We start from the raw sequence: 27,045 nt of genomic DNA, 5'->3' as shown, positions 1-27,045 counted from the left end.
ACGACAGGGTCACTCAGAAAGGGACCCTCACTGACAAACTGGGACCAATCTTGATTCCCTGGAGACCACCATTTATTTTTGGTAAATGCCAGCCACGAATATACACAGTATCATTCCCACAGAACAGTCTATAGCAAGAAAAGTCCTGAAAACAAGGTGACAATTGAAAAAAAGAATTCACAATGTTCAGATTCTTCAATAATTTAATGTTCTATGTCCTTAAGGCTATTAGACCTTAAGGTATCCAGGTCTGGTTATGTCCCAGTGATAACAGAGGGCCTGTTGCATGATGTATGCCAAATACACAGTAAAATCCAGAAATTCCAAGTGCTTCTTCATTTGAACCTATTTGGCTTCTCTCCTTTGTAACAGGGGTTTGATTTTCCCAATAATGAATGAATTAAAATAAGGTGCTTAAAAATTCCACACTGAGTCTCAAGATAGTGAACAAACACTATTTAAAAATGCCCTCTGAGCCTCAGTTTCCCCTTCTGTAAAACGAAGGAGGTGGGTTTGAGTTAGTTTTGCAGACCATACCACGGATGGGTGAACTAGCTGTCACAATCCCTGGCAATGAGGAGGTGAGGGGAACCCAGCTGCAAATGTGGATTTGAGAGTGGGGTGGAGGGTTGAGCAAGGGCAGCAAGTGGCTGGAAAACTGGCCTTCAGGAGGTCAGTGTCAGCTTTGAACTTTCAAGTCTCAAAAGTATGTCTTTGTCTTTTGATCTGATGATTTGGTCTAATATGATTGTCTCTCATTCCAGTGTATGTACTCACTGTAGATTTATGTACAGAACTAAATATCCCATTTATTCATGTATAAACCGTAATAAAACCAGTCAGATATTTCCCCTCACCAGCAGATCTTGCACTGGAAAAGGAAAACAAATATACACATTTCAGCAACCTCAGAAATTTCATTAAACCTGCATAGAGGCATAATTCATTTTGGAGTTCAATTATACGTTCAAGAAATCAGTTCCTATCATAAAGACAACTACTGTAATGTCTATGCTGTGCAAAATTATCCCCATTTATTGTGGTTCAACTGCAGACTCTACTGCCTCTGGTGAAGGCACTCAGCAGGTTCTTTTCACAAATAACACCCTTCAGAACGGCCCCTTCCTGTTTTACACAGCATTGTCTCAGAACTTGTGGCCAAAGTAATTCAAAAGCAAGACAACGACAAACAGGGACTCCTTAGGCCAGTGGTACTGAACTCACAGGCCACAAGGGGTCCCTGTGACCTCTCCAGGAGTCGCCCATTCATAAGCTGACAAAAGTGTAACCTCTAAGTACAAAATTCTAATTACCAAAACAAACAGGAGTCAAGCGGTACTTCCTTGAAACAGAACCGTCTCACATGCCAGGAGGTAAAGGGTGACCCGATATCCCATCTGCTGATCAAGCCAAGTGCCTGTTCAAGAGGCCGGGGACAGGGCTGAAGGAAGAAGGCTGCCATCAGCGAAGACCCTCAGAGCCAAGCAAGTGGTCCTTTCCGAGGGCACAGTCTCTAGTGATGCCAGGTGTCCCGACCTGGACCTCAGCACATGGGTTACCCACTAGGGTCGCATAATTTTCCTCGAGTGATTTTGCCAAAACCCAAACTTTTTCTTGACCAAAGACTGATTTGGCAAACCAAATCCTAGCTTGGTGCTTGCCGCTTCACTGGGACATGATTCAGATCCTAATGCAAACACCACAAGAACAGCTAATGGAAATCAGAGCACTGAGCTCTCATCTATGACACGAACTATCGAGATGACATTCTTGATTTATCTCACTTTCAGGGACTGCTCACTAGAAAAGCTAGTGACCAGCTTTTCAAAACACTTCCTTGCTACTAAACGCAGCAATGTGCTGAGACAGGCATCGCCAGCAACTTTTCTTGTTTTTAAATGCTTAAAAACAAAAGGGTTTTCCAACCATAAGCTGATCCTCATGCATCCTGCATCCCCTAAGGGGGATGGGGGCATAAAAGCACAGACAGCTACAAAATTTGCCCTAGGAAAATGCAAGATCCTCATAAAGCCAACATCACCCCCCCAAACATCCTACTAAGTCAGCACAGAAGTGGTGAAAGCTCAAGAAACAAAACAAATATAGAAATAGAGCCTGAAACACTGAACACGATTTCCTCATGATCCTTCTCACAGCCCTGCGTCCCCTCCTCCTTGCTGCTCCGAGAGGAGAGATGCCCTGCTCCACCAACGGAAGAGGGAGCCCAGGAGACAGTGGCCACCTTTCCCTCTGGATCCGGGCACACGCCACCTCTGACTTTTGTGTCAGAATTAGGCTCTAAGAATTCAATGCTAATTACAATAGCTTTGCACTGGGGAACGTTTGCCAGAACTGCAAACAGCCATGGGCTGATCAGAAAGCTGAGTCCATCTTTGTGGCTGGAGATGTTTTCAATAACCGTTACACTCCTCTGCTCCATGGCTGCACCAGTCCTACGCCTACCTGAGCAGTGGAATTAAAGCTGCTAGCCTGTCACCAAGCACCACCCTTGCCACCCTCCCTGCAAACCACCTCTTGCCCACTCCGAGGTCTGTGTCCTTTCCAGAGAGGGTCCTGGCTGTTATCTGGAAAACAGAACAAGAACTCTGAAAAACATGACTTGGGAAGTAAGTCCACACAGAAAGGTAAAAGCCGGACGAGATTTCCATATGGCGACGCAGCCCTCAGAAGACAGACTCCAGGAAGAAAGGGCATGAAACACCGGAGCTTGGGAGCAGTGGTCCCCACTGCAGGGACGGTGTCCTGCTGCCCCCAGGGGGCCGGGAACCCCAGGGTCTTCTGATGGTTCTGCACCATCCCCCCTTGGCCGGATTGTACATTCACTGGTTGTCAGAAGTTTCTGGTACTGCTGGGGGGTAAGAGGGAGGATTGGCAGAACGTCCTGCCCTGGTCGCTAGACTCTACACGTCGTAACGGTTCAAAGTGTACGAGTTTGGGTAGCTCTGCCGGCTGTACTGGAAGTGATCTGTCAAGATGTTGTTGCGGCCGTACTGATAGTCCCCGTGCTGGGGGAAGAGAATGCCGTTGTGGGGCTTCTCCAGGGCGCTCCGATGATGCTCCTTACTGCTCAGGTCCCCCGTCGTGACGGGGAGGAGGTGCTTCCGGGCTTGCTGATTCGCATCATACTTGGTCTGCGAGGTCAAGAGAGCAGTGAGACCACTGGCTCCTTGTCCAGGACACGCACAGAGGACAGAGGGGAGCTCGAGATTCACAGCCAAGCAGCCTTCAAGGCCAACACAAGTGTCATCCCTAGCGGGGCTGGGCATGGCCAGTGAACTGTTACTGGACCGGCCCTACCTGTCAGCCATCCCACAGCCTTACATCGGAACAAACAATCTTCGCAAGGAGGGAGGGAAATTCCTGATAAAGCCTCAGTAGACCCGAGAGCCACACTGGACTGAGGCATGAGCCTGGGGTCATCTACGCAGGAAAAGGAAGCCCCGGGCAGAGGGGGCTGAGCGTAGACCATAAACCAGTCAGTGGCAAAGCTGGCAGCTGGAACCCGGGCCTCTTAGTTCCTGGTGAGGCCCCTTCCATTCCCCGCCCCGGCCAACTCTTGGTAGACTCCCTGGGCGTCCCGGGGGACAGCCTCCCCCCACCCCAGACTCACCTTGTTGTACAGAAAGACTCCCAGGATGGCCGTCATCATGCCCAGGACGTTGGTGCTGGTGACTGGGTTTCGCAGCATGATCAGGGACACTGTGATGACCATGATTCTCTTGGTGGCGTTGGCGACCGAGTAGCTCAGAGGGCTGATGAGGTTGAGGATGCTGAAGGCAATGACGTTCTGGGCAAAGTTACAGAAGCCACTGACAGCCAGGAGCAGAAGCATCCAAGGCCACTGGGACACATAGGTCTACAGAGACGGGGGAGCGAGAACAGCACTGCGGTCACACGCTTGCCCTGGCAGGGGGGGTGACACACAGCGGCTTATCAGGGTCACACATTCACTGGGGAACAGACCCAGGTGGGTCATCATGTGATACCAGGTGCTTTATCTATACAACCTCTGACCTTCACGACACTCTGCATGGAGCAACAATAATAATGATCACCACCCTTTCCTGCTGAGGAAGCGGAGGTTCGGGGGGACATCAGCTACCCAAGGGGTGCAGAGTATGACACAAACCAAAGCCTTCCCTCATCCCTGTCCAGTGAGGGCCGGGGCTCTGGGTTAGCAGAGCGAGGTCTGCATTCTGGACATCACCTCAGTCTGTTTGGGCTGCTAAGACAAAATACCACAGGCTGAGGGTGCTTACAAACAACAGATGTTTATTTCTCACAGTTCTGGAGGCTGGAAGTTCAAGATCAAGGCGCCAGTAGATTCCGCATCTGGTGAGAGCCCTTTTCCTGGTTCAGGGTGGCGCCTTCTCACTGGGCCCTCACATGGCGGAAGTGGTGAGGGAGCTCTCTGGGGTCTCTCATAAGGGCATGAATCCCATTCATGATGGCTCCACCCTCATGACCTAATCAGCTCCCAAAGGCCCCACCTCCCGACACCATCACACTGAGAGTTAGGCTTCAACACATGAATTTGGTGGGGGGTGACAGACATTTAAACCACAGCAGACATGATGCATTGTATAAAATGGGGAGGTCCTGGGAAGGCAGCCTCTGGGTGTGTGAAGACCCTCCCCTCCCCGCCCAAAGCTGGGAGCCAGAGGCTCTGGGTCTGCCCCATTGCTGGGAACCCCCCCGGGCAAGCTGCTCGACCTCTCTGTTTCCTTCATCTATGAAATGGGAAAGATTGACCCCTGATAAGTCCACACAACGCTGCTGCTATGAAGATCAAATGCAATCATGGCTTTGAAAGTGCTTTAAAACAATCCCAAGGCCAAACAAACAGGAGGTGATGCTATCGTCAAAATTTTAGTTACCATTTGACCCTCACCAGAAGTAAGCTACCCTAATGAAGGAGGTCCAGAAGAAACCACAACTAGCAGACGTCGGGGCCACAGAACTCCTCAAAGAGCCTGGGCTGATCCCAGGCCAGTTCCCAGGCTGCTCTGGCCTTTGACAGAGGAGGATGCAGCTGGGTCCGCCCAGGACAGTGGTGTCTAGTGGCCCTGCCAGGATGGGAGCTGCAGCAATCTTAGGGCAGCGGCCTGATTCTATCTCTACCACCCTCTGATAGGGAACGATCACGTAGTCCTCTTAAAGGTGACGGAGATCTGAGTAGGCGACCTGCTCAGAATTGCCCAGAACGTTGCCCTAGTTGGGATAATAGCCTCTGTAAGGCATGTGAGCCCACCAGCACGCCTTCAGGGTGAGCTGGCCTGTTCTCCCAGCAGTTCTTCCCTGAGGTGACCCATATGGACTTCCAAGCTATTTTTACAAGGCAGCCAGCTTGCAAAGATATCTATCTTGCAGGAAAGGAACCCAGGCAATCCAGCTTTTTAAAAGAACTGACATAACAATAAAGTCAAGTGTTTTTTCCTCCCGGTGGATAGTTCCATGTGTTTTCACACATATATTGACTCATGTAGCCAACACTGCAATCAGGATTCAGAACAGCTCCATCACCCCATAACACTCCCCAGGGCTTCTTTGTGCAAACCCCCTCCCCCAACCCAGGCAACCACTGCTATGTTCCTCATGATAGGTTCATCTTTTGGAGACTGTCCTATAAATGGAATGATACAGCATGGAACCTTCTCAGACAGGTTTCTTTCATTCAGCATAATGCCTCTAACCGCCCCCCCCCCAAGTTGTTGTAAGGGATGACAGTTGTTATTGCTGAGAAATGTTCTGCTGTACAAACATACCGAAGTTACCTTAACCATTCACCCGTTGAGTGACATTTGGGTTGTTTCCAATACTTTGTGATCATGAATAGAGTTGCTATAAACATTCATGTACAGGCTTCTGTGTGAATGTGAATTTCATTTCTAGAGTAAATACCCAGGAGTGAGACTGCTGGGACATATGGTCAGTGTATGTTTAACTTCAGAAGAAACTCCCAAATGTTTTCCAGAGTGGCTGCATGACTTTGCACTTGCTCCAACGATATATGAGAATTCCAGTTGTGGCCCAGCCTCGACAAACATGGTACTGCCAGTACTTTTCATTGTAGCCATCCTACTGGATACGAAGTAGCACCTCATCTTGGTTTTAATTTGCTTTTCCCTAATGACTAATGATGTTGAACATATTTCACATGCCATCTGTACAATCACGATGGTGAAGTTCAAGTCTTTTGCCCATTTTTAAACAAGTTGTTTTCCTACTATTGAATTTTGAGAGTTCTTCATATATCCTGAACATAAGTCCTCTGTCAGTATCGCATTGGCAAATATTTTTTCCCAGTCTGTAGCTTGTCTTTCTTTCGCTTAATAGTGTATTGGAAAGCGAAAGTTTTTAATTTTGAGGAAGCCCCCATTTACCAATTATTTTCTTTATGGACTTTGCTTTTGGTGTAATGTCTAAGAACTAATCCCAAGTCGTGAAGATTTTTCTTCTGTTTTCTTCTAAAGGTTATCATTTTTGCTCTTAAATTTAAGTCTAGAGTACATTATGAATTAAATTTTGTATAATGTGTGAGGTTGAAGTCAAGCCTCAGTTTTTGCTTATGGATGTCCAATTGTTCCAACACCATTTGTTAAAGAAACTATCCTCTCTCCATTGAATTGCCTTTGAACCTGCATCAAAGATCAGTTACCCATATTTGTGAGTATAAGTTCAAACTGCCTATTCTGCTCCACTGATCGATGTCTCTCTCCACCAATATCCATACCTTTATACTAAGCCTTCAAATTATGTAGTGTGATTCCTCCAACTTTATTCTTCTCTCTCAAACTTATTTGGCTATTCCAGTTCTCTTGCCAGTCAATGTATGTAAATTTTCCAATCAGCTTTTCTATATTAAAAAATTTTTAATATATATAGGTATATATCTATCTCCATGTATACACACACCCACAGATAGATTAGTATCTCAACTTTTTTTTCATTTACACCTTTGACAAGGAGAAAAATTAAAATTTAAGTAGTGATTTATAGTTGAATTAATACTAAAGAATAAAATTTTGTTGGGTATAGAGAATTTTATTTTGTCCTTTCAAATCTGTATTTCTTTTTCTTGTCTTGTTGCCCTGGCTACGATGTCAAGTATGATGTGGAATATGCATGTTGAAAGTAAACATCTTTACCTTATTCCTGAACTTAGGGGGAAAAGCCTTCAATCTTTCATCATTATGATGTTAACTATATATGCCCTTGATCAAGTTGAGGTAGTTTCCTTCTATTTCTAGTTTGTTGACTTTTTAAAACTCATGACTGGATGTTGGACTTCGTCAAATGCCTTTTCTGCATCAGTTGGTATGAATACATGATTTTTGTTAGACTATTATAGTAGATTACACTGACTGATTTTCAAGTATTGAATTAGCTTTGCATTCTTGATCGAAATCCCACTTTTTCATAGTGTAGCATGGTTTTTATATATCACTGCATTTGATTTGTTCTAATACTTTGTTAAGAACTTTTGCCTCCGTGTTCATGAGGGATTTTGGTCTTTTTCTTGGTTTTGTTATGAGCCAAAGGTGTTCCTTTCCTTTTCTGTTTTCTGGAGGAGATTGTGTAGAACTGGTGTTTATTTTTCCTTAAGTGTTTGGTAGAAATTACCAGTAAAACCATCTGGGCCTGATGACTTCTTTTTAGAAGGTTTTAAACTACGAATTCAATTTCTTTAATAGCTCTGAGACTCAGGTTATCTTTTTCATCTTGAGTGGGTGCGTTTTGATAGTTTGTGGTTTATGAGGAACTGGTCTATTTCATCTATTGTTGAATTTATGTGTATAGAGCTGTCAGTAGTATTCTTACGGTTTTAAGGTCTGTGAGTTCTGCAGTGCTATTCCCTCTTTCATTCCTCATATTTGTAGTGTCTTCTCTCTCTCTCTCTCGTTTTTGGTCAGTTTTGCTTAAGTTGAAAAAAATTTTTTTCTCCCTTGAGACTTCCTCTTTGGCCCAGGGATTATTTAGAAATGTGCTGTTTAATTTCCAAGTGTTTGGAGATTTTTTCATTACCTTTCTGTCATTTACTTCCGATTTCATCATGATCAGAGAATATATTTTGCATGTTTCCAATCCTTTTGTTAAGGTTTGTTTTGTAACAAAGAATATGATCTTGGTGAATGTTCCACATGTACACTTGAAAGAATGACTATTCTGCTGCTCTTGGGTAGCGTATTCTGGAAATGTCAATGAGACATCCAGTTGGTTGACTGTGGCATTCAGTTCTTTATTCTTGCTGATTTTCTATAGTTCTGTTGATTTTGAAGATTCTATATTTGCTGGATATAATCTGTTGATAGCTCCTTAGTGTCAGTACTTTAAAAAAAATGTTATTCTACTTTTGCTTTTCATTGTTTCTGACGAGAAACCCGCAGTGATCCAAACTGCTGTTCTATAAATACTGCATCGTTTTTCTCTGGCTGTTTTCAAAGATTTTTTCTTTGTCTTTTCATCTTTTTCTCTCTGTGGTTTCAACTGGATAATTTCTATTGATTTATCTTCAAGTTATGGACTTTCCTCTGTCACCTCCATTCTGCTTAGCCCATCCAGTGAGTGTTTAAGCTGTTCCTTCCATTCTGGAACTTCCATCGGTTCTATCTATCTTCTGTTCTTCCCATTTGTTTCAAGAGCATTCTTGGAGCATGATTATATATCATTGCTTTAAAGTCTTTGTCCAATAATTCCAACATCTGGGTCATCCCAGTGTTGGCATCTGTTGATTATCTTTTCCCACAAGACTTGAAATTTTCCTGGTTCTTCATATGCCAAGTAATTTTGGATTACATCCTGGACAGTTAGAATATTATAAGACTGTAGGTCTCATTTAAGTCCCATGGGGAACGTCAATATTTGGTTTTAGCAGACTCAGTTGGGTTCGGGCTACAAGCTTGAGCAGCCTCCTGTGGGTTGTGGTTCCAATGTCAGTTCTGTTTTCAAAGCCTTTTCAGTGGTACACAGCTCTGTCCTGAGTGTGCTCTACCCAGTTGTCACTCTTGGTCCTGGGTAGTAGTCTATCCTGTCTTTGTATGCTGCTAGGATCAGATTCCCACGTGTGCAGCTCAGGAGTGGGCCCAGGATTTCATGTTTTATGAGGTCACTTTCTCTGGGTTCCTCCTCTCCATGTCTCCTTGGTACTTTATGGTTTCTGAGGGCTCCCTCTTTCAGTCCTCCAGTCAGAAAGTTGGAATTAATTACCCCATTCTGCTGTGTCTTTCCCACAACTGCACCTCCTTTCGGGGGCCAAGCAGTGGGAGGATGAAGGGAGAAAAAAAATGCAATGGGGCTAATCCCATCCTTTGACTGCAGAGGGAGGCTGCCCCCCTCAGCATCTCAGGTGCCCGTGGGACCTGCTGCCGCCACTACCATGGGATTGCTGGGGGCCTGGGATGCGAGAGAACAAAGGAAACAGAGAAAATGGGGGATTTCCTCTACTCTCTCTGAACATCAGGAATCTCCTTTCCCCGTCTGCAAGCCAGCATAGAGGGCTTTTGACTCTCTTCTTCCCCAGTGCCCACTTCTGCATTTCCGGCTGCCTTGAGTCCAGGCTGGAGACACAGGAGGCAAAAGAAAGGCAAACTCACAGATGGCTCAGTGGTACTTTGCAATCTGGCTTTTTCTACCAGCCTGCCTGCTCCCATTTACTTTCCAGTTTTCAAATACCTGTTTCACACATCGTGTCCAAACTTTAAAACTAGGCTTCCTGCTCCCAAGTCTGGTGATCCGTGCCTGGCTTCAGCTGAACTGTTGGCATCAGGGCTGGGCGTGTCTGGGAACTGCCCTCTGTAGCCTTTCTTGGTAACATGGCGAATAGCAGGCCCCAGCTGATATTCTCCAACCTGAACCTCCTTCCTCCTACTATGGAGCGCCACACTGGAACAGAGCTAACTCACCTGGCTGAGAGACACAGGGCAGAGAGGAGGAGCCCCGACAGGAACCCCGCCTTCAGGCGGCAGCACTGTGGACTACTGCATGCCCCTAGGGCTGCTGTTAAAATGCACAAGGTCCCCATCAAGGTAAAAAACAGATGGCCTCAATGAGAAAAACTAGAAGAAAACCGAAAAATATCCAAAATACAAGAGAAACGCAAAGCAAAGAGAGCAGACAAAAAAATAAAAGAGAGAGAGCAGAGCAAAGCCTACGTATACCTGTTTGTGTGTATACACACAGACCCCAATGAGTTGTAACAGGACAGTGTAACCGAACTGAAGCCAAACCTATAGACAATACTATGCAGTCAATAAAAGGAACAAAAAAGACCTAACAGGTCAGTATGGGGTGATCTTCAGGACATGTCATTGAGTGAAAAGAGCAAGGCACTCTTTCCTAAGTATCTAAAAAGCCACTTTTTGTGTAAGGAGGAGGTAGGTATGAACACACTTGGCCCTCAGTATCTGTGGGGCGTTGGTTCCAGGAGCCCCCAATCTGAGGATGCTCAAAGTCTCTCATATAAAATGGCGTAGTACAATTTATAGTCGGCCCTCCGTATCTGTGGGTTTCACATCTGCAGATTCAACCAACCTCGGATGAAAATTTTGATCCTCGGTTGAATACGGGGACTCGAAACCCATGGATATGGAGGGCCGACCGTATATAGAAATTTGCTTATGTCTGCGAAAAGAAACACTGAGAGGGTAAACCAAGATCATAAAAATGGCTACTTATAGGGGTCGGCAGTGGGGAGGCAACAGGGACTGAAGTTAGACTTCTTTGAATAAACCCTGTCATATCATTTGGGTTTGGAAATATAAAGGTTTGATATATTCAGTGAGGAAAAAAAATTGCCTAGAAATTGAAAACAAATGGAAGTAAAGGAACCCAAATGCACAAGAAGTTGGTGACAGAGGCACATTGTGAAAACAATTATTTCAAGTGCCCTTAGAACACAGTATTCCAGTTGTACGTCTGTAACGAAACCTGTTTTAAGGACAGACAGAGCTGCCAAGAAATCTTTACTGTTTCTCTGTACGCTACCTGCAGTTGCCTGGTAGGGAGTCTCACTCTGAAGCAGTTATATGTGTGTACAGTAGAATCACGTATGAACAGTTTCCGTAGTGTATTGCGAATGAGAAACGTTGTGAGAAACCAAGTGTACCAGGAAAGACACACACACGCAAAATCAAAGCAGTAATAAATGCTGCAATGTTAAACTGGACTTAGAATGAATCAGGATAAGCTCTCCCCTCCACCACCAGATACGTCTTTCCTGGTTTTTTACTGCCAAGTCTTAAAAACAATGACAACCCAACAGCAGTGAGCACACGTGGCACTGAGATGGTATCTCTAAACACGAATCTCTCTCTGCTAAAAGCAACCCGGGTCCCTGAAGGAGTGGCTGATTGCAGGTCTGGGATGGGAGGCGCACAAGATGAGGGAGGACGTCCTGTGGGGCCAAAAGTTACCCAAGGCTGATATGTGCTATCAGAAGGGCAGGGAGCCAATAAGAAGGACTCCATCAGCCCAGACAAGATACTCTGAATATTTAACAAAATAACACATACAACTGACAAACACAAGTTCACAATGATACTGAAAAGTAAATAAATCAAAGAACCCTCCTTCACCCAAAAGAAACCCTCAACTCCCTGGTTAACACTCCCTGGCTTTCTTTACTTTGAAAACTGGTAACTAGAAGGAAAGAGAAGTAGTAAACTGCTTTTCGTGCACTGTACTTTCAGGTAACAAACTAGTTCCAGCCGATGATGGAAAGTTCTTCACAGAAACATTACAGCTAATCAACATGGAAGGGAAGTTAGAACACAGAGCCACAGTTGCCTCACCTGGAAACCAGAGATAACCTCCACTACATCCATAGGTGGTGGTAGGGATTAAAGACCAATGTCAAGAATCCAGTCAGACCTCATTAAGCCCTAATAAACACTGACTCCACCTAACTCGGGCCTGGAAGAACCTCCTTCTCATCACTGTCACCTGCATTAGTTTCTAGCACATTCTCTGGAGGCTGGTCCTGTAGGTGGTGGGAAGATGCTCTTTCCTGTGCCTAGAGAGCTATGGATACATCTGGTGCCAATGGAAGTACAGAGATGACACCAAGAAAGGACTCGAGCAGTGCAAGCACAGTTTCCAAAAGGCAAAGTGAGATCTGAACCAGACTGTCAAGATGGGAAACTTGCTTGTGCTTGTTTTCTTCCTTGAATGTACTGGCACAAATGCAGCAGCTATCAGCAGCTAGGATCTAGCATGACAGAGAAGGAAATGCACAGGCAGCCTTCTTGCTCAACTGCAAGCGGTGTGAGTCATCAAAGGGCTGAGGGCTAAAAGGGCTGCCTATCAGAGGCCTCAGATGCCCCAAAGTCAACACAGAGGCGTAACCCCCTGACAAAGGGCCTACTTTGGAACCAGTTAAGAAAAGGCCATGTTCTTGACACAGGCCAACTCACCAGGTCGCTGCTGACCAGGAAAGCCGAGAGGTCCACCAGGACCCACGTGGGGATCATAAAAAAGACGGCATGGCAGCCCAAGATGTTCAGCAGCCGGAGATGGTGGATCCTTGAATCTCTTAATACCTGAAGGGAGAAAACCTCTTTAAAGGCTGATCGAAACTATTAAGTGGCAAGAGGGGCTCCGCTTACCCAGGCCCCAAACATGGTGACTGTACATTAACTCTGACATCTGACCTTGACTGCCAAACCTGAAAGTGCACCTATGACGAGACACACAGCCCATGTCCAAAACAGGCACGATGTTTCGTACATGAAGGATGGAGAAAAGAAACAAAACAAAACAAAACAAAAACAAAAAACACCAACACTCAATGCTGGTGAAGCTACAGTAAAACAGGCACTCTGAAGTGGCACTGGTTAATGTCTAAATTGGCATAAAGTATATCAAGAGCCATAAACATCTCATACCCTCTGACCCAAGAACTGTAAACCTATCCAAAGGAAATAACCTGAGAGACAGAAAAATGTTATGCACCAAGACGTTCATTACAATATTATTTATAGTGAATAGCTGGAAATAATCTGCGTCTGCAACAGGGAAACTGACTGCGTTACTTGTGACACCTGAAAAGATGTGATTATTACTGGAGTTAGGAGCAATAACTTTCAATGATATGGGAGCATGCAGTGTTGCAATAATAAATGAACGAAGCAGAATTTGAAAAGTATGTATAATATTACAACTCTAAAAACTGTGCAGGAAAAAACTCTAGCATTAATAGTAGTTCTCCTTAGGGGACAGCACTGCGACTTTCCTCAGTAAAGAGGAAACCCTGCGGCAGAGGGCAGGTCTCTCTTGATTCTTTGTCTCCAGCACCTACTGTGGTGCCTGGCACACAGTGGGTGCTCAATAAGTTTTCTGATTTCTTTTCATTGGGCTTTTCTCCATTTTTTCACATTGAATGTAGGCGAACTTTATAATAAAAAAACAAAAAAGCTATTTAAAAACCAAACAAATAGAAAACCAGCAGAAGGGCAACAGGATTTGTTTTGTTCCAACACCGAAGAAATCCCTACTTGGCCACTTTTTTTTAGATGCCACCCGCACACCCCTGCAACACCAGGTGCACCCTGGATGGCACCCAAATACCTTTTTGGAGAAAATATTCTGAAGCGAGAAGCACAGTGTGGCAGCAAGGGCACTGACAAGCCCCCACATGTCGAAGGACAACTCCGTGACAGTGGCCAGCAGGACGCCGCTGATGATGGGGATGAGTGACAGGTACACCTGTGAGAGGAGGGCAGGAGGGGCTGATGGGCCAGGGTTGAGCTGGGCCACCCAACACAGATGGCCAGCGGAAAGCCTCAGCTGCTGTCTTTTCCCTCCCCAAAAGGACACTGCCTACCCCTTTTAACAACCGTGTTAGCCACGACAGTGATGCTCTAGGGGGCGCTGAGGGGGGTAGGACGCAGATGGTTCTCGGAGTACCTGAGGGCAGGGCTGTATCACTGTGGGTGGCCCCACCCCCTATACCATCACCCCCATTAAGAGCCACAAACCAGGGCTGGTCTCAATAGGATCTATCCAGCTGCTGCCACCAACACACCAGGGTCTGAAACTTCAATCGTCTGAAAGGCTGGCCGGGTCCCTCTTATTTTGGGCTCTTCCAACATGCAGTTATCCCTGGTAGGGACACTCCCCCGACACCTTCTCCAGCTGGAGACCTCCTTTCCCTTCAGGTGTCAGTTCACAAACACAAGAACTTTCCCTGACTCACCTCCCCCTAGACGCTGTCAGTTTCCTCTGCTGTGTGTTCCAGGGAATAGCGCTCTCCATTCACTATAAGCGCCCTTTACATTGTCTGCGTCCCTGCACTCGCTTAGGGCAGCTCCTTGTTCACTGCTCCTGGTGCCCAGCACACGGCAGGCAACCCAGTAACTGCTGGCCGAAAGAACGAGTAGCGAGTGCCATGATAGGGGGCCTTCCAGAAGGCTCAAGCTTTCCAGGGCCTAGGGCAAGGAATGGCCCTGGAACTCTGGTGGCTAAAATGGGATCCATTCCCCACACTTAGCTCTTCTTACTCCTGGCTCATCCTTCTACAAAGGATACTCTTAAAGCACTTGGGAGACTTTAGGAGGGGGTGGTGAGGCTTCCACCCCACCAACGCCCACACACAGGGCCGAGGGAAGCCTCTGAATTCCAGAATTCCTGCTCCCCCCACTACTGGCTGTCGCCCTCAGGCTCTCCCTTTTGAAGTCCCATTTCTTCCCCAGAGATCAGGAATGATTACCCAGCTTATCCAAACAGGGTGGGGCCACACTTACTCTATCATTATCCTTAGTCTCCTGCCTAAGCCATTCCCCTGTCTTTCCTCTCTGTGTAAGGTTCTGGCTTCCCGCCCAAGCCGGGTACAATGTCCCTTACAACAGGAAACCTGATAAACACAATGTGATATGGAGAGATGCAGCCGCACACCTCTCAGGCAACTCCTGACCTGGGGAGACAAGTCACACCTGACGTCACCCTGCGGGTGGGCTGCAGAGCGCGCCCAGGTCTTGCAGGGGAAAAGACTGGCTGAAAGAAAACATCAGCCAGAGGTGGCCCCATTTCTATAAGCTGATCCAGGGCACCGCCGTTCTAAGTTACATAAAATACAGGATGCCAGAAACCAACCACATAGGAAAGAGGAGCTCTGTCCAGCATGAAATGGATTCCAGCTGGGACAACAGGAGTCCCACTTCCACTTAAGGACACAGGGAAAGGCTGTCTCTGGCTGACTCCACAGCTTCTCTCCCTCCAAGCCAGTAAATACCCAGGCCTGGCATCTTGAACAGACCCTGAATTGTGCCCGGAGCATCTTCCCTATGCAGCCCTGGGTTCTGCGTGTTGTTTTCACTTCCATTCCCAGACATTCACAATTCCTGGCTGTTTTTATTGTGAAGACTTTGCTGGGCTTTGCCAAAATCGGACTCCTCTGACTAGCATTTCACTTCTGACCCCAGAAGTCCCAACCTGACCGCTATCTCTTGCAAAGATGTGAAACTCTGTCAGAGTTCCGTTCCAGCAAGGAGTCGGATGTTCCAAGGGTGTTCCAACCCTGCCCACTGGAGGGGCATGGGGTGTCTGGTCAGGATGGGACCAAGTTATCCAAGTTGCCTACCAGCAACCCCAGGTAGGTAATCAAAACAGGAAGGAACTTGAGATGGATGGCAGCATCCTGAGATCACCCAACAGAGACAACTCAGGAACACACACCCCACACACCACTGCCCCCAGGGTGATTCCAGAACATTAGCAGCAAAAGAGCCACCAGAGGTCTCTAAGCTGACTTCCTTTCTTGACAGGAAGCCAGGCAGCCTGCAGGCCAGGAACCTGGACCACGTCACCAGCTGGGCAACAGCCGGAAAGCCCTTGGGGCCCCCACTGGCCCAGAGCCCTCCTGGGTTACCTTGGTGCTCTGTTTCTCCTTCATGATGATCCGGGACAGGAGGACCACCCAGATGGGCATGGTGGCCTTGACTGCAAAGAGAGGCAAGGGGCGTTCAGGGAGCTGTTCTAGTCCCAGAACCCACCCTGGGACTCTGTCCCAACTCCACTGGAGGGGCGGGAAGGCTTGGCAGCCCCTCAACCTGCTTCAGCTCTTCTATTTCTGTGGGCCTTCCCCCTAACCCAACAGTTCTGATCCGCCCTGCTCAGCTCCCAGCATTCTTCTCAGCCCCTTCCTTTCCCGAGACCCCTGTGCGTGTCCCTCTCTTGCTAAAAGCTTTTGGCGGCCTCCAGCGCCTTCCGGACATTAGCTGACTTCTCAGCCCGGCATTCCTGACCGTCGACTGCACCCCGGCCGGCGCGCTCCTACCCAAGAGCCGAAGCCCCAGGCGGCGTGCCCCGGCCGCCTTCCCCTAGGCCAGGTTTGGCACCCACCGGTGTGCGCGTAGGACACGGGCACCTTCCAGATGCTGACGTGCGCAGACACTGACGCGAAGTACTTGCCGAAGGCGAGCGGCAGCACGTAGCGCGGGTAGAAGCGCGGTGGCAGGAGCGGGCCCGGCGACTGATGCGGACCGGGCCCAGGGCCCGAGACTGGCGGCGCCGGGGGCACGCGCCAGGCGCGGAGCAGAGGCGGGAGCCCCGCGCACAACGCCAGGATGTGGCACAGCGACACGGTCACGGGGAACGGGAAGGCGCTCAGGATCACCTTGTTGACTACATTGCCGCCCGCGCTCAGCGCGTACCACAGCAGGCACAGCGCCGCCACCCGCGCGCCCTCGCGCGCCCCGCCGCTGCCGCCCGCGGCTCCTGGGCCCCCGGCGCCAGCGCCCACTCCCACCGCCGCCGCCACCGCCATCCTCCCCGAGCACCCACCCCTTCCCGCCCGTCCGACGGCCCGACGCCGGGCGGGGGTGGGGCCGGACGGGAGCGGGAGCGCCAGCCAACGCCGCTCCCCATTGGCTGCCACCTCTTGCGTCACTGACACGCGCCGGCAGACGCGCCCGCCACCACGTAGCGCGCGCAGGCCCCGCCCCCTCCGGAAGCCCACAGGGGGAGGGAGGGGCCTGTCCCGGAAGCGGAAGGAAGGAACGGGGACCGTAAAGCCACAAGGGCTCTTCAAGCGGTGGGGTGGCCCGGGGGACCGGGGACGGGGGCCCAGAGCACAAGCAGGAGGGGCGGGCGGGAGCGTTAGGCCCCGCCACGTCGGTGTCCGTGAGCGGGCGATCGAGTTCGTGGGTCAAACCTCGATGTCCGGGCTGCATCGGCGCCCCCCAGCCAGATTCCTGATGGCCGGCGGCGGACAACGAAGGTAAAAGACCAGACCTTTCGGGGAGAGAAACCGAATTGTAAAAACCTCTCCTTGGGCCAAATTCTTTCTGCAAACCGGGAGCGAACTCCCGTGGCTGGACTCCAACAGAGGGGCCAACCTCAGAGCGCCCCGGAGCACGTTCTGGGAACTCGATGTGCGCTGTGCGGTGAAACGAAGATGGTATTACCATCTTCATTTCACCGACTGACGGACCGAAGCCCAGAGAAGGGAAGCGACGTGGCTTAGGTCCTCCGGCCAATTTGGGAGCCGTGATAATGGCAACCTCCTCGGGCACCTGTCTCTAGGGGATCTGCAGGAGGGAGGGGCGTGATGCTGGCCCCGACTGCTGACGCCCAAGGACCGGCTGGGATAGAGCAGCCCCAAGCCGCAACGGAGGAAAACAAAACGGTGTTTTCAGCAAGATGATCTTATACTGAAGGACTTTGTTCGAAAAATCATGTACTTCCAACTTTTGGGGGGATAGGGAATGTTAAAATTTCCTTCTACTGTGTCCTTACTTGGCAAATTAAAAAGTGACAGCCCAACTTGATCCCCAAATGTTGGTGGCAGGTCTTAGCTTAGCCTTGTGTTCTCAAAGGCAGGCAATATTTGTACCCTAGGGCTGACCAGATACTCAGACACAGGACAGGTGGTCCCTGGAGGGGGTGGGGGAGCAGTGACCTCCCTCAAAGCCTAGGCCTGAGAGGACAGGCTCATGGGATGCCAACCTGCACCCTAATAGTTTCCAGCTGTGCCTGTGACCCTTTGTCACAAGAATAATGTCACCCTCAGGATACCCACATGTCAGCTGGCCATATTACAAAGTGAGAAAACAGGCACAGTGGACTTAGGAAACTAGTTACTCCACAGCACAAATGGTCCTGCTGACATGCTTTCCTTTTTTCCACCCTAAAGTCTGATGATTTAATTTAGTCCTCACAACTCTGGGGTAGCACTTGCAGCTCCCAAATGGGGACAGGTGCACAGCAGTAAAGTGATTAGCCCAGATCCATACAGATGGTAGACGGCAGGGGCAGAGTTCAACCTCACACTGCCCTTAAAGTTACTTCACCTACTTTTTCTAGGAGTGGGTGTGTCCTGCACCACGGCTATGTCAGAATTCCCCACTGGCTCTGAAACTGTGGTTCTGGGTTGACTGAATGTTCCTGGACCCCATGGTTTGCCCTGTGGGGCTGCCCCTCTAAAGGGGTAGCTGCTTCCTTACCTGTGAAATTAAGTAGATATGGACAAGACCTATTCCAGAGTGAAAAAAACTAGAAAGCCGAAGCATACAGTTTCAGAGACAAGGGGGACGAATTAAAAGATTATCAAGGAAGTCAAGGAAGAAAAGTTATTTTTTAAAAAGTCAGCCCCAGCCAGACAGTAAGACAGCCCCAGGCCTGCATGGGGAGCTGGCAGCCTGGGGCTAGCTAGGGCCAAGGGCTAGGCTGCCAAACACAGCTTGGAGCCATGCCATTTAAGAACTACAAATATTTTAGGGGGTTAAGACAAGGTCAGTGAGACCTGGGTTGTGGAGCCGGCTTGGGAGGGCTTCTTTCTGGGGAAGATGAGGTCTGGATGGAGACAGATGTGGCCCCTTGTTCTGTCACCCAAAGCTAGCAGGTGACTCTAGAGATGGGAGAGGCATCTTGGCCCTGAGTGAATGAAAGGCAAGGTGAGGTCAGTCTCCATGCAGAAGGCTAATAGGCTGACTTTGTGACTTTGCCCTGCCCACCTCCCCATGGTCTGGCTAGCTGTGGGGCCTGAACCGTGGATATGGGGTCCAGGTCTTGGCTAATCCAGAATCCAGAAAGGGCTGATATGGCTGTAAAGGACCAAATTAAAAACAGTTCTCAGACTGGTTTGTGCAAATGTTTTTTTTTTTATTTCCACATTTATATCACAAGGTGTCCATTTACTGGACCAAATAGCAAAGTTGCTCCCTTCTGCGTCCTGAGAACACAGAAGTCTAGGTACTGTACATTCACTAAGGCTCCTTGTTTTTGCAAATCGCATTTATGACAAATAACCATAAGGCAAACGAATCTAAAGGAATGGTTATGAGTGTTTCCAGCGTACAGACAGGTCTCTTCTCACCCAACAGTACAGCTTACACACCAGTAGCACCCACGGTTACTTTTGTGTTTTCTGGGGAGGAGACTCTAGAAAGGTGAACTTTTCTAGATATGTGCAGGAAGGGGAAAATGAAGAGGGAGGAACAAGGAACGTTATTCGTTTGATGGTCAGATGGAAGAGGGGGTAAAATAAACTCCAGAAAACTTAAATTTTTGCAGCATTTCTTTAAAAATTGGGTTGTAACTGAAACCAGATACAAATGTGTGGACGCCCAGGGAGCATGGGTCAAACTGGCTGGCAAGCTGGCCTGCCTGATGCCAGCAGCTCGCTACAGCTGAGAAGCTTCTGGCACCATGATGGAAAAGCTGGCCAGGTGGGGTGCAAACAGAGGCCACAGCGTTGCCCACTGCCTCAAACACTCAGGGCCATGTTAAAAAACAGAAAATGCAGAGATGAGATGCGTGCTTCTGTTGCTGTGTTAAAGGTAACCTCTTCCACAGGTTTTCTGTGCCTGCCTGCAACTGAGGTCCCAGCTCACCGGGGGCTGGGAAGCGTCCACACCTCTTCCGGGGTGGGGGGCTAACGCTTTTTATAGCTAGTTTGCTATAGAGTTCTGAACTCACTTTGCTGGCCTTCCTTCCACGCGGTCCTTCCTTTGCAATTTTGTTAGTAAACTGGTAGCAGCATTTCACAAAAGAAGGAGAATTTTGAGGGAAGAGCACAGAGAGACCTAGAGACTCTCGTTCCCTCTCCCTCCCACCCCAGGCCGGACCTCCCCCCACCCTCCGGATTCCCAACCACTGGAGGCGCCGGGCTCTATGGCTGACTGCAAGGTGGGAATGCACTTAGAGCCCGACAGGCCAGTCAGTCCAAGCAGACATAAGGCAGAATGTTCAACCGCCCGTCGTCGCCGTGCGGGTCGAGCGATATGCACTGCGTCCAGTCATACCAGTTACCCTGTGTGTCATGACACCCGTTCACCCCCGGCCACTGATGGGCCTGGATCCTGTCCAGATCGTCCTGCGTGACCTCACGGCTTAGCCCTGGGAGGTCCGTGGGTGGGCTGTGAGGCACCAGCACGTGCGACTTCCGGGCCCCGCGCCGAGTGCTCTCCTCCTGCTTCAGGTACTCGGACATGAAGTGGTGAGCGCCCGGGGTCTGTGCACCCGACGACGAGAGCAGGCTGCTCTGCTGGCTCAGGTAGGACTGGATGATCTCGTTGCGCGACAGCTCCTTCCAGTTCGTCTGTTCAAAAGGGCTCTGGAGGCTGGCCTTGGCCTCGGGCTTGTCTAGCTCTGTCCTCGGCTGCTCCGTGTGCACAGGGCTGTCGGCCCGCACTGGCTCTTTCTGGGTCAGAGGTTTGATCTGTCTCGTCATGGGGTCAAAGGTGAGCTTCCGCTCTTTTAACCGGACAGGCTTGACACCTGCCTCGGCCACCTGCCCGTCCAAGTTAACCGTGTAGTCACGAGGCCGGTACCTCTTCTTCTTTTTGCTGTCCGAGCCACCGGAGGAGGCAGCATCGCTGTCTGCCTTGGAGGAGTCCGGGGAGAAGCCTGCCCGGGGCAGGAGGGGCTCGGCCGGTGGCAGCCCTGCCTTGCAGCCCGACCCCGCGAGCCGCTGGTGGCCCTCAGGCTGCTCCAGCCAGCGCACCGGGCTCTCTGCGCTGGGCAGCAGCTCGAGCCGCCGCACGGGCGGCGTGGACGGCTGGGCCAGCGGAAGCGGTGATGGCACCTGTGTGGCATCGAGTGACTGGGGCCGAGGCGAGGGACTGGGCATGGAGCCCTTGTATGTGTACGGGCTCCGCTGCCGGGCAAAGGAGCCCTCGTGCCGTGAGTTCCGGGGACTGAAAGAGCAGCGAGGCGGCCCCTTGGGGTGGGGGGGACCTGGAGTCTCGTCCACCCTGTCCAGCTGCTGCAGCACCACAGCCTTCGTCTGCAAGCAGGGCCTGGGGGGCTTGCCCAGACCCGGGGAGCTGGTGTGTGGCCTCACGGCATTGACGGGGATCTTGCCACTGTGCTTGTCATTCTCGCTGTGCTCCAGGCGGCTGCCCTCGGGGCCCACGTGCCCGCTGCTGTCCAGGGGGCCGGGGAAGCTCTCAGGGCTCCCACTGATCCCATTGGTGGGAAGGGGGGACGAGTTGGCTACCAGGGAGTCGTGGCTCACTTTGGAGACCCTGGGAGGTGGCCCAGGGTGACCGAGGTCACGTTGGTCCCCCCGGCGCTTGCGGCTGCCCAGCCTGTCCAGCCGCTGCCCGGGCAGCCTCTGGATGTCATTGCGGTTCTTCAGGTCATGGATGCTCTTGGGCGGGCCGCCCGCCCCTGCCTCTGGCCGGCAGTTATGGGCGCCCCCGTTGGCCGAGCCGGGGGCACCCGCCAGCCCCCGCAGTGCAGCCTCATTCTGGTGCACGGGCTCGATGAGCTTCTGCCAGCTCCGCAGCAGCTTCTTGGCCCGCTTGGCGAGCTCCTCGTTCTTCGTCTTCTTGCGGACGTCGTTGATGAGCTTCCCAAGTCGGGTTTCCTACAGCCAGAGAGAGACGATGACACACTTTTAGGACAGGGACACCCCATGAAAAGGGAGCTGAGACAGAAATGGGGGGAAGGGCCCCATGTCTCTGAAATGACCCCACTGGCCCCTAAACCACTGGCCTCCCAGACACAAAACCTACGAGGATTTTGGGTCCCTTGTGACATTTAAATTCTCAACTCCCAAGTCCTCAGACCTTATGGTCCCAGAGACGGCAGTCTCAGAAGCATCATCTCACAGGCTCCCAACTCCTGGAGGCTGTGGACGGACCATTTAAGGCTACTGCAAAGCATCCTGGGGGAGCACGTTGTGGCAAAGGCAACAGCAAACAGAGGGCCCTGAGCCAGCGTCACTCACTGGAACCTCTGCTGGGCATGCACCCCAGGGTGTGCAGGGCCTCCTGCAGAGAAAGGGGCCCCAGACTAAAGCCACCCATTTCCTGCAGTGCCTGTGGGAAGATGGTACTCTTGGAGCATGTGCTGTGGGCTGGCACAGTGCAGGCCAGGAGGGCATGCCCCCTTCACTCCTCTTAAGGACCCACTGGGCCAGTGAGCAAAGTCTCTGAGGCTCGAAGAAGCCAGGAAAGACCTGGGTTGGGGCAGCCCAGGCCCGGCCCTCACTGCCCTCCCTAGTGTTCAGGCCAGAAATGCTCACCTCCAGTGCCTCTTTGGTAATGGGGTATTTCTCCAGGCTGGAGATGACTTCCTGCACCGCCACCATGTTCCGGATCTGCAAAACAAGAGCTACTGGTCAGACCCCAGGCACTTCTCCCCATGCCAGCCTGCTCTAGAATGCTCCCTTTCCCGAGAGCCAGTGGAGCCAGCATCACCAAAGCCCCCACCTCGTGCAGCCTCCTACCTGCTCCCAGGGGCCAGCATGGCACCCAGTGCACACCCTCCAGTCTGCCTCCTCTAGTGCATGGTGACCAGTTTACCATGAGCCTGTCTATGGACACGCCCACCTGTCCAAGTGGCTGTCACACAACTGAGATTCACTGTTTATGAAACAAGATTCCCCTTCATATGGGAGATGCACTCAAATCTGCCATCTGATGGGAGGTTGAAAGATGTATCAAATAAAGTGCACCAAGTTGAAAAGAGCCATACATAATAATCTAATCAATTTAGTTAAATTAATGAGATCTCCAGAGTTCATCTAAAGACACCACAAGGAGAGCAAAAGTCAAAGTGGGAGAAGACCAATGCCACAGGGCCCCGAGGTTCCATCTGGAGCATACAGAGAACTTGGGCCGGGAGACACGAATAGGAACTGGACAAAACAGGAGATCGTGCAGCAGTGCTCAACTCTCTTAGTCATCAGCAGATGCAGACCGAACCCACCAGTGACTGCTACACTGCATACACACCTGACAGGTGGAAATGGGGTCTGACAATACCAGGTAGTTCTGGGGTGCAGCCAACTCTGGGGAGCGATGGGGCTGTGTCTAGTCAAATCAAACACGTGCATATCTCATGACCAAGCAATTCTATCCCTCACACGATACTTGCTACGAGCCAGGCCCTGTTCTACCAAGGCCTGTTTCCACATAGCACTACCTTGTTGAATTATCACAACCTCAAGGGGAAGGTACTATTATTACCATCACACTTAATGAATGGGGATGGCACAGAAAGGTGTGGGTCATGTGGTCATATGTTATAACGACACCAATGTCTTCCAGGAGTTGAAGGAACAGACTGAGAAATTCAAGAGCACTAGAAATGAGCACACTGCAGCTTCAGTGCATTAACAAGGTGAAGTTCAAACCACGAAGGATGAAAAGTCACAGAAAATACATATTGTTGATTCCAATTACACCAAGCATCACAGCACACTCAAAAATTAACTCAAAATGAATCCCAGACCTAAATGTGAAAGCAAAAACTCTAAGGCTTCTAGAATAAACAGGAGAATACCTTTTCAACCTTGGGGTAGACAAAGATTTCTTAGGAGCCCCAAAGCACTAATATCCAAGAAAAATACAGACTGGGCAGTGAGGAGGCCAGTCCCACAGGGACGAGGCCACCCTCTCCCTGTCCCCAGCCCTGGGATTCTGGCCCTGACAGGGTCCTGGGCTTGCCACATGGCCTGTCTCCACTCCAGTGACCTCACCCTGGTATATTTAGAGCCCTGGGTCCCCACAAACTTATGAACCAGCAATCCCCGCAGAGCGAGCCCAGCGGCACAGAGTGTCCTTGTCCTTGGGCAGACACTGTCCTGCTGCCAGACAGGAGGGGGGAGGCAGAACACCTGAGCAACCCTAGGGGCTGGCAGCAAGCTGGCACTGTAGACCTCACACAGCTGGAGACCCTCCTGGAAGCTGCACAGGGGCGGGGATGCGGTAAGGCTTGCGGGCCCCACTGTCACAGCTGAGCAGCTCCTGCACTCGGGTGGGTGTGCAAGAGAGGCTTTCGGCTTTGAAGAGGCTCTCGGCCCCGTGGAAAGTGCTACGTCCTCTGCCTTCTTCTTTCTGCCCCTGCTGCGTTGAAGTTCAGGACCCCTGGGGGCTCATCCCTCTGGCTCCGCTCTGGCCCCCACTCTGGCCATGATGGCAAGGGCACTGAGCACTGTGTGGGGAGCATCACCTGGCATTCTGGAGGCAGTCAGGCCCTTGGGACCAGGAAGTGGACCAAGCCCTGCCCTCACCACACCAAACAGGCAGGAGTCCTGGGGTCTATGCAGTGCCAGGTTGGGCCTCCGGCCTCAGACACAGCAGACAGTGACACCCCGGCAGCCTGTGGCCCTTGCCTCCCACCCTCGATGAGAGGACCCTGTGCATAGCAGGGACGCCAAGGCTCAGATATAGATAGCCAAGGGGAGGCTCCCATCCAGGCTCCAGGCCTATAAAAAGTCCAGCACAGGACCCGTGGGGCAGGGAGATGGGTGTCAGGTACCAGGCAGGCCAGGGGTACCTGTGGTGAGGGCAGCATCTGAGCAGGGCCTCCCAGGGTGGACAGGAGAAGCCCCAACACCTCAGGAGATGGTGAAATGGCACCAAAGCCCTGGAGAGGGGAGAGGGGTCCAGAGCAAAGACAGTGGCATAAGTCAGGAGGCCAGGAGGACGAACAGACCCAGGGGAAGTAAGCTGGCTACACAACCTGCCTTCCATTAACTTCAGCCACTGTGGGAGCTAAACTGCTCCCACTACCCCAACAGGCCACCCTGTTGCTAGGTCCTTCCTGGCACCCATCTGTCTGAAAATACACTCACTCACGATCACAGCAGAGACCATGCCATTACTGTGTGGGGAGGAAGCCTCTGAGCTACTCCCAGGCACTGCTCTCAAAGAGGGCTTTGGGGCAGGTCTACAGGTCATAGTGCTCAAGGGTCACTCACACCCTCCTGCTGTCAGGAATAGCCTGGCACATCTGTGGCCCTTCTGTCCTTTGGATATCTCCCTTGGGATTCATTCCCAGGGAATGAAGTCAAACCAAAACTAATAAACAAAAAAACCACCTCTCAAAACTATATGCCAAACAGCTTTCCCCAAAAGGGCAGAATTCACACATGAGGGACATCTGAACACCTGCAGCCTCATCTTCTCATTAGGGCTCCTTCACAGATACAGATTAATGTGAATTTCCTCAATAATTAGTGAAGCCAAATGTCACCTCCTTTCTACTAATGCTGACTTCCCATGTGAACTGCTCACTGTCCCAGCCCACTTACTTTCATTATTTGACTGGCCTCTTTATTGCAAGTAAATACCGTCCCAGGGTGGTGATGTCTGCCCCTGTGCACACAAGTGCCTAAATGTGCTCAGGGCTGGCGCTGCAGAGGGAGGTGTCAGGAGCGGGGAGGGCTACTCTGGAAGGGCAGGGCGCAGGTGAGGTGAGCCAGGCAGCGGGGGAGCACTCAGAGCAGAGCAAAGGCAGGGCAGGAAGTCAGTGGGCAGCCCAGGGTGTGGCCCAGGTGAACACAGTCAGCTGGGGACCACTGGTGGAACTGACTCTGTCACTACTGCGCCGAGTGCTTGCGGATCCTAGACTGGAGATTCATGAGGGACAATCAGGTATCCACGGTCAGAAAGGAAAGCGAACGAACAACCATCCCAGGCAGAAAGGAGGTGAAGCAGCCAGTGTCTCCACATGGAACACACGGACACCCCCTAAACTGGCCTCCTCCAGGCCGGCTCAGGGAGAGGAGAGAAAGAACCCTCCTCAAACTGTCCTCACTCACACCTCAGGGACGCCCAGGGGCACACGCTGGGAGGCGGGGAGGGAACGCTCCTCACCACTGACCCAGTTCCCAGGGTTCTTATGCAGACCTCCCACCACGTGAGAACCAAGGGCAGGCGGGGAAGCAGCAAGGCCGACCTAGTGAGCCCCTCATCACTTGCTAAGTCACTACTCCAGCCAGCCTAACCCACGACATTTGCTGCTCAACTCACGGGAGGAAGGAAGGGGCGCTGGACACGCACAGGTGACAGGACCAAGGCAGGACAGCAGCCCTCAGAAGCAGCCTGGGTAAAAGTGTGGACTACACAGTGCAGGATGCCACCACTCCCACATCACACGTCTGAAAACTGTTCTGTGAACTGGTTCAGTGGTCTGAACCTGGATCCACGTGCAGAGGTGGGGACGGCTCAGGGGGGACAGACCCACCACTGACCAGCCTCCTCCTCGTGGTAATTCAGGGGATAGGCCCAGGCCCTGAGTAATTACCACCCTGTGGGGGATTTCCAGCCCTGATGTGAAACAAGGAACTGAGACTTCTTTGGAGTCCGCAAGGCCCCTTGCTCACTGCTCCCTTTTCTCCAGGCATCAAGGGCTCCTGCTCCACCCGAAATCCCCAATCTCTCACTAATTAAGCTGGACCTGTGCAGCCCTGGTGGCAAAGAGGAAACCCTGTACTCCCCAAGTCCAAGCACTGGTGAGACTCAAGGGCAGTAAGCCAGGGCAGGCCCACCCAGCCTGACTCTTCACAGGACCACTACTTGTTGGGTTCCTCCAGGGGCCAAGGTCTCTAGCTTTTCTCCCTTGAAACTCTACTTTACAGATAAGAAAAAACTGAGGGTCCAGGAAGGTAAAAGAGGTCCAGTGCTCACCATGCAGCTAGAAGGCAGTGGAGTGTGGCTTTATGCTAGCCTGGCACAGGGTCTGCCCAACACACACGGCCCAGCTGGTGCTTTACTAGGTAGGGTGAGGGAGGGCACCCAGACACCACCAGGCTGGTGATGCTGGCATCCCACCCACATACTCTCCCCGACTTGC

The 27,045-nt window shown here is 50.9% G+C and overlaps 2 protein-coding genes across 2 annotated transcripts in view; both read right to left on the bottom strand.

Moving 5' to 3' along the window:
- Positions 1 to 54: 54 nt before the first annotated feature.
- On the bottom strand, positions 55 to 16,784 carry SLC35E1 (solute carrier family 35 member E1). Its single transcript, XM_060008106.1, has 6 exons — positions 16,357 to 16,784; positions 15,884 to 15,954; positions 13,585 to 13,722; positions 12,432 to 12,557; positions 3,632 to 3,877; positions 55 to 3,152 (listed from the first exon to the last, which is right to left on the bottom strand). The coding sequence occupies exons 1-6, from the start codon at positions 16,778 to 16,780 to the stop codon at positions 2,922 to 2,924; spliced, it is 1,236 nt and encodes a 411-aa protein (XP_059864089.1). The 5' UTR covers positions 16,781 to 16,784; the 3' UTR covers positions 55 to 2,921.
- A 295-nt stretch (positions 16,785 to 17,079) lies between these two features.
- Positions 17,080 to 27,045, bottom strand: part of MED26 (mediator complex subunit 26) — a 41,303-nt gene continuing 31,337 nt past the window's right edge. Inside the window, exons 2-3 of the mRNA XM_060008105.1 lie at positions 22,487 to 22,561; positions 17,080 to 21,826 (exon numbers count right to left, since the gene is read on the bottom strand). Of these exons, the coding sequence (XP_059864088.1) occupies positions 20,174 to 21,826; positions 22,487 to 22,561 (1,728 nt within the window). The 3' untranslated portion in view covers positions 17,080 to 20,173. The remainder of the gene's footprint in view (positions 21,827 to 22,486; positions 22,562 to 27,045) is intronic.

The sequence above is a fragment of the Delphinus delphis genome, chromosome 3, assembly GCF_949987515.2.
Source record: "Delphinus delphis chromosome 3, mDelDel1.2, whole genome shotgun sequence".
NCBI classification, from domain to species: Eukaryota; Metazoa; Chordata; class Mammalia; order Artiodactyla; family Delphinidae; genus Delphinus; species Delphinus delphis.
The sequence above is the reverse complement of the archived record's forward strand: the minus strand, read 5'-3'. Positions and strand labels throughout refer to the sequence as shown.